At 35.3% G+C, this 7,282-nt stretch overlaps 1 protein-coding gene across 2 annotated transcripts; it reads right to left on the reverse strand.

Annotated features, from left to right (window-relative positions):
- Positions 1 to 3: 3 nt before the first annotated feature.
- On the reverse strand, positions 4 to 6,965 carry LOC104101378 (cytochrome b5-like). 2 transcript variants are annotated; one of them, XM_009608814.4, is made up of 4 exons: positions 6,746 to 6,965; positions 6,544 to 6,644; positions 613 to 679; positions 4 to 517 (listed from the first exon to the last, which is right to left on the reverse strand). In XM_009608814.4, the coding sequence occupies exons 2-4, from the start codon at positions 6,619 to 6,621 to the stop codon at positions 267 to 269; spliced, it is 396 nt and encodes a 131-aa protein (XP_009607109.1). In that variant the 5' UTR covers positions 6,622 to 6,644; positions 6,746 to 6,965; the 3' UTR covers positions 4 to 266. The 2 variants fall into 2 exon arrangements, with proteins under 2 accessions (XP_009607109.1, XP_009607110.1); XM_009608815.4 differs by having other exon boundaries at positions 6,774 to 6,925.
- Between the last annotated feature and the right edge of the window lie 317 nt (positions 6,966 to 7,282).

Consider the following 7,282-nt stretch of genomic DNA (forward strand, 5'->3'; position numbering starts at 1 on the left):
AAATAAAGAAAACTTCTACCATAAAACTTTTATTCTAACAGACAGCATTACCAGCAGTGACATCCAACAGCGGTAACAACGTTTTAATATCTCAGTACCCCAATAGGGACAACATCAGGCAAAGATAGAAAATACACATAAGCTGAATAAAAGATACTAATCTTTAGGACTAAAACACAACATATGAAAATGACAAGCAGCTTAGTTGAAGGTTGTATTGTATTTTCCATACGCTTGCTATTGCAGCTTGAAATATGACAGTTGATCTATTCTTTCTGGTAAAAGGAACGTAAGGCAAGCGCTACACCCAATATCAACAATGGTAACAAGAATTGCAATATCTTTGATAAATTTCCAGAACCCTGGTTTCCAGCGGGTGGTGGCGTTGCAGGCGGAGTATATTTGCGCTCAACGGGAAGGGTAGAACGGTCTATCTCACCAACGTAGTACTTCTTCATCATCTCTCTTGCATCATCACTGTGACCGACATCTTCAAAATCATCTGTTGCATCCTTCCCTATTTACCACACAAATTTAACACCGTATCATATCTCAGTTAGTATGTCGGTTCACGAAAACGACTAAGATACCCTCTTAAGTGTTTAGTCATACCTGTTGCAGTCAGCAAGACATCATCACCTCCAGGATGATCATCCAGAAATGAGGTTACATTATAAACCTAAGATCAAGTTGTCAAACATGAAATCCAAAGACAATAGGATGGAAATTTAATGATAGCAACAGTAAACAACAAGTAGAACAACACCGATAAAACACTGCCGCCAGCATAGGAGGTTTTGCTTTATGCCTGGTGACAACAGTATTTATTACCATAGGTTAAATAGAGTCTATGTCAAGAACCAAAAGTGATGACAACTATGTAATATTACAGATTCAGGTTCTGATGTATTCGTTCATCTGAATTACTTACCTTATGCAACATCTAGAAATCTTAGAGAACATGAAACCATTCTAAAATGCATCATGGTCGGTTAACACTAAAAATTGGAATAAAATAAGTGCAGAAACGATTTCAAGCTATAACATGCAGGTCAAGCATTTTAACGTCACAGTGGATATATAAAACATAGCAGCAAGTATGAAATATCACAAGAAAGGGAATGAGAGAGACCGTTCATATTATAGAATCACATTATAAGATTGAGCAGGAGAGACGAAATAGCACGGTCCTCCCCACAAGACGAAAAACTTCTCTCCATGTATTTGTCTATAGACAATGTAACCATTACATGGAAAACAATGTATATGTAACTCGGGATTGATTAAGTGTCATAATTATAAATGTATGAGAAAGTTGCAACTTAGGGTACGCTGGTAGCAAAATGAAACGGAGAACAGATAATGAATAAATTGGTCTAGCTGGAAACTAATGGTGATTAAGAAGTTATTGATAATAATGGATCAGTGGGAAAAAATTAGACCAACGAGGAGGTCAAGAGCTTGTCCAATGAAAGAGCACACGTAGACAAACCTTCGACCATTTACCTGTGACGTCATATAAGGCTAGTGGTAAAGGAATAGCAATTAAAGAGTGCTTCTACCTAATGATATTGCCATGTGTCCAATAGGTAAGAGTGTTGTATGCTGGTTCAAAATTGTTCTTCTAAAAGTCGCATATCTCCTGGCAATTAGCACTCTGAAATATCATAGGAGAAATAAAACCGAATTGCATTACCTTCCCCTAACAGATTTGATCTCTATTATGTAGTTGAAAACCCAACCTAATGTATTTCTCATACTTCCTCTCTTCTCTACTGCATACTATTTAAGAAATAGTTTTGCAGGAGTCTGCAAACGGTCTTTTCTGTTGGACAAGAATTTTATTTTCACTAATTCCCAAAAAAACATGTTAATTTTTCATTGGTTAGATTGGGTTAGAGACACAGTTCATAAAATTTGAACATCTGGACAAAAAATGAAATTTATCAATGTAGTATAAAATTTTGTAACACTTACGGTACTTTGTTAGTTTCTTAATTTTCACTAGCCTCCTTTCCGTAATGTAATACAATAATCTCCCTACAACTCGAGGTACCTCTCATCACAATTTATTCTCAGGAAGATATTCTTTTTGTCTTTGATTCTTTTATCTCTGGGCTTTACTTTGTCCCCTTCGCTTTTAAGTTCATTGTCACTTTGATATTCAAATTGATGCTACAAAGCTTCAAGAATTTAAGACCTATACTTAACACACTACATTATGCCCTTTAGAAATATTTACTCGTGTTTAGATATCTCCTTGGTGTTCTAATTCTATAATTTCTAATTCGCCTTATTAAGAAATATTTACTGGAGCTGTTACTTCATTCCTTTAATTATTATTTTCAGAATTGTATGCACCAGTTTATGCACTAAACCCCCTTCACTTTCACTCTTCTCTTTCTTCTTTCTTCTATTCCTTTCTCTCTTCTGTTATCACTTTGTTTAATCCCTAACTGATACTTGCCATTCTTCTTTGAAAGTAAAGCAGGGTGAAAAATCTTTATGTATTTTTCTTTTAGGTAACCAAATGCCAATCTTTATGTATTTTTCTTTTAGGTAAGTTAAATGCCTATTAACATTTTAAAAACAAAGTATTTGGGTTTATATCTCGAAAAAAACACGGGCGGATTCAAGCGCACAAAATCTTACTTAGACGACATTTGGTGCATCTTTCTTACTTGCACATCTTAATTTCATTTCTTATTTCTGCTTTTTCCTATCTCTATTTACTCCATTTGTTAAATTTTAGCTTTCCCATTTCACTACATAGGCCTCCAAACTCTATAAGGAGAAAATTGGAGCTTATACTATTGGATAACATGCTTCTCCCAAGAACTCTTCAGCAGAGCAAATGAGATTCTCAAAATTTTATGTTTTTAAAAAAAAAAATAAACTTCATTCACTCAGCATCCAGAAGATGCAAAGGATTAGAAAAAGAAAAAAGAAGTAGCTCCTACACATAGTCTGATAACTCCTAGCAAGAAATAGGGAGCTTATAAAATGCAAAGAAGTGTCAATTATTTACATTACAGAGACTACTCCAAGCAAAAAGATTCATAAAAAATCTCTAGCCTCAGTGATTAGGAGTTGAAATCTCTTCAAAACAGCGGTGGTTTCCTTCTTTGCAAATGCACAAGATGATCACTGGCAGAAGTCAGAACCATCTTCCACATGTTTATGGCTTTCAAATTCTTAATTTTTTTTATCACAAAAGTAACAAGTTTCAAGATTTATTTTTTATTTCTAGAAAAAAGATTTGTTGTCATTAATTACTTGTGTAATGGAGAAGTGAACAATATTATACAAATTAGGTCCTTACAGTCATGTGTAAACTAAGTTCATGCATAATTGAGTCCTAGATTTTCTTACAGCATAAATTTTGATAGGCATTTCTTTTTGATAACCTAGAAATCCGTTGTGCGTAGTCTCGAAACTCAGTGGATAATTAACCTTCCTGATTATCCTTCTCTACTTAAACACCATACTTGATTTAACAGTTACGATTCGAACTCATGACATACGCCTACCACACGTTCCCCCTTATACTACCTTTGCCATTGAACCAAAACCCTGGGAGGCACGAATTATGCGGGGCATTAGTGTGCATTCAATAATATTTGGCCAAATACTTAGATGGCCCCTTAAACTTGGCCATTTTTTTTCATTTAGACACCTATCTAAAAGAGTGACCTATTGACCACTTCATGTTGATTGAAAATGTGTCAATTAGACACACACTGCTGACATGGCAGTGTGCGTATAATTATATTACGCTCCTTGTGAGAGCATGAAGAAACATAAGTTTTTATTTTTTATTTCTTTCTGCTTTCTCTCTCATCTTCTCTCTCGCGGTCTCGCCACCATCATCCTAGCCAAGGCCGCCGAGACTCAGCCACCATACTTCCCTGCCAAAAGAAACACCATTCGTTCCCCTCTCTCTCTAAAACCACCACCCTCCACCTTCAGACCACTCATATACAGACAACTCCATCACTCCACTGTCATAAACCCACTTGCTCTTCACTGAGTGCCACATATCCACCAAACAACAACAAAAAGTTGAGAAAGCTAAAAAATCACGGAAAATTTCCAAACTACAGCTAAAAACCAACAAACAAAAACTCCTCCAACCATAATCTGATTCATCTTCAACCGTCGGATCCACTTCTATGCCACCACCTAATGGTAAAGGGTAATAACCTTCCGGAGATATTATTTTGGGTAACTAGAACAAAAAGGCAAAATGGGAAGCAAATTTTGGGATTCTTTCTGCAAATTTCGCGCATCTGGTGGCAAAGCTATTTTAGCGTTGGTTCGTACATCCTTTGTTCAGAGCAAGGGCAAGCAGGAGTTTCTATGGAGTTTTAGATTTTTATAATTGTAGACATATTTCAACTTTTTTTGTGTAATCACTAATTAGAGTCCGTGTATTTGATAAAATCTTTAAGGTGTAATTAGATATGTCGTGAAATGGAGAAACAAAATGGTGGACATGGTGAAATTAAGAAGACGAGTGCGAGTTGCCTGGAAAGTTTTTTCCACATGTCATTTCTTAATTGGCTTCTTTGCCACATTACTGCGTTTGAGACTCACACACCACCTTTTTGTGAGGAGTTGTCATTTAGGTGTTTAATAGACATATTTTCAATCAACATTAAGTGTTCAATAGGTCACTCCTTTAGATAAGGTGTCTAGATGAAAGAAATGGCCAAGTTTAAGGGTCCGTCCATGTATTTTGCCATAATATATTCTCAAATGTACAACAATTTGTCCTAAAGATGGACTATTACAACTTAAATGGTTTAATATCTTTTTGCCACCATTTTCCCACTTTTCGCAAACATATTTGTGTTCATGATTGTTTTCCTCCTGCCATTTTTAAATCTTTAAAAGAAGTAAGAGAAGAAATATATTAGCTAATATTGTTTTGTCTCAACAAAGTTTCATCTAAACAGCATGTCAATATTTAGTTGAAATCTATCAATCTATGTTTTCTTGGGGGGTGGGGTGCATTTTACCCGTTTTCTCATTCGACAAGAGTGGGTTGCTCTAGTGGTGAGCACCCTCCACTTCCAACCAAGAGGTTGTGAGTTCGAGTCACCCCAAGAGCAAGGCGGGGAGTTCTTGGAAGGAGGGAGCCGAGGGTCTATCGGAAACAGCCTCTCTACCCCAGGGTAGGGGTAACACACTACCCTCCCCAGACCCCGCTAGTGGGATTATACTGGGTTGTTGTTGATGTTGCAATTTCCTGCAACAGCCTGTGGAATTATTAATACCACTTTCCTGGGATTAAATAGTCCCTTGTATTAGGATAGAAAGGGTTCTTAGGATGACTCAACAAAAAATCTTTCTTCTGTACCCAAAGACATGATAGAATGAGGATGATGCCTCCTCATCCCACCTTATCTGTCAAACCAATTATGCACTAATGATTGAAAGCTTTGTTTAGTGATCATTAAGATTATCTACTAATCAATTCCAGGATACATAAGCCAGAGAGAGTAAAAGGATAAAAAGACCGATAACACATACATAAATTGTGACACTGCAGGATAGATAAAAATAATTAGAAGGAGACGGCAATCATTTGTTAATAATGTAGAAGGAGATGGTAATCATAATAGAAGAAAATTGGTGATAGGACTACCTTGTTGAGACCGGTAAGTGGAAATGAGACAATCAAAAGCATTAATGCATGTATTCTACAAATATATTATGATGAGGAAACTTAAACTAAATTTAAAGAAAATACGGATACCTTGATCAAAGGGTTTTCAAATTACCAACAAATATTTATAGGAAGAAATCTGAACAGACATGTTGGTAGATACAGTAATGACTTCCATAGACTACATCGCAATATATTTATGGTACAAACAAATGAATAAGGGAATGCTATGAAGAAAACTTATTTCGTTGGCCTACAGACTCTAAGAATCAACACGAACTACTTAGCGTTAGCTAACAACAAAACACAATGAACATAAAATATCCATATAGGCTATACTAATGTGTTGGGAGACTTTAACAATTGTTGTTATATTTGGGCCGATATTTGTTAAGTCTTTTTACCTGGATCAAGGCTTAGCTTGTATAATGATAAATAAGATATCGAGAGAAAGATTAATTTTCGAATCAAGAAAATTTGCGTTGCAAGAAAATTTAATATAGTACCGCAATGCAATAAACCAAAATAGTGTGGAATGGATACAGAGGCTTCATATATCCAACCTGAACTAATTTAGACAGAGACGTAGTTGGTTGATTGATTTATCTATGAACATCGATTCCCCAAGATATGACCCAGATGTCCAAAGCTACTTCCTTCTAGTTATAAGGAGTACTTCGAGTTGAAATGGTTTTATTACAACTTATAATAGCCTAGAAACGGGGAAGTAATTAAAACTGTAGTGATCCCCAAAAGAATTGTTAGATTTGTGTAATCCAGCAAACGAGTCTATCACAAAAAGTAACAAATCAAGAATAGAAACAACAGATAAAGTGATAGTTGAACATGCAAAAAGAAAAAAAGAAGCTTGCCTTTCCAAAGATGATAAGCCAGCAATCATCTTTCTTGTTGTGCTCCACCACCTCATTAAAAGCATGAACTTTACTCATCGTTGCCGATCACCGGATACAATCTAATCAAATGGGAAAACAAAAAAATAAACTTAGAAATTGTAATTAAAAGTACAGAATATACCAAAAAGAAATGAGATTGAGACAAGATAAAGAATCTAACCAGGATGCAAAACAGAAACTCAGCTTGCCTCTGAACTTCCGCCCACTGCCAAAAGCCCCACGCTACTTAAAAATTTTCTATTAGTCAAACTTGGTAATGTGTTTGTCTATAGCCGTCTCCGCTTTTGTCTATTACGCATACCAATACCGGATCCCAATGAATTAGGATGCTTATTTTTAGGCTGGTACACGCAAGAAGCTTTTACTGACGTTTCACTTTCTTTTTTATTTTTATTTTTATTTTTTATATATATATCAGAGGTGGGTGGGAAGATATCATCAATATTGCTCTTATTTTCTCTTTTCTTTTTAATTTACGGGTCAATTTAATTCTTACTGACATCTTCTTATCGTAGATTCCATTAAATTCAAACACAAGTTACGTAGTTTGGTACAAAAAAGATTTTCTTAATTTCTTATTCATATTTAATTTATTCGTTAATTTGTTTTTCTTTCTTTCATTTTCTGTTAGTAAAATGCAGTTCAAATAAATTGGGACGACAAGGAGTGTAGGTTAAATAAACTCTCATATAATTAT

The sequence above is a fragment of the Nicotiana tomentosiformis genome, chromosome 1, assembly GCF_000390325.3.
Source record: "Nicotiana tomentosiformis chromosome 1, ASM39032v3, whole genome shotgun sequence".
Lineage (NCBI taxonomy): Eukaryota > Viridiplantae > Streptophyta > Magnoliopsida > Solanales > Solanaceae > Nicotiana > Nicotiana tomentosiformis.

Coding starts and splice junctions, on each gene's coding strand:
- LOC104101378 (XM_009608814.4), bottom strand. CDS start 6,621: ATGAGTAAAGTTCATGCTTTTAATGAGGTGGTGGAGCACAACAAGAAA. Junction 680..6,543: donor GGCTTATCATCTTTGGAAAG/GCAAGCTTCTTT, acceptor ACTTGATCTTAG/GTTTATAATGTAACCTCATT. Junction 518..612: donor TGTCTTGCTGACTGCAACAG/GTATGACTAAAC, acceptor TGTGGTAAATAG/GGAAGGATGCAACAGATGAT.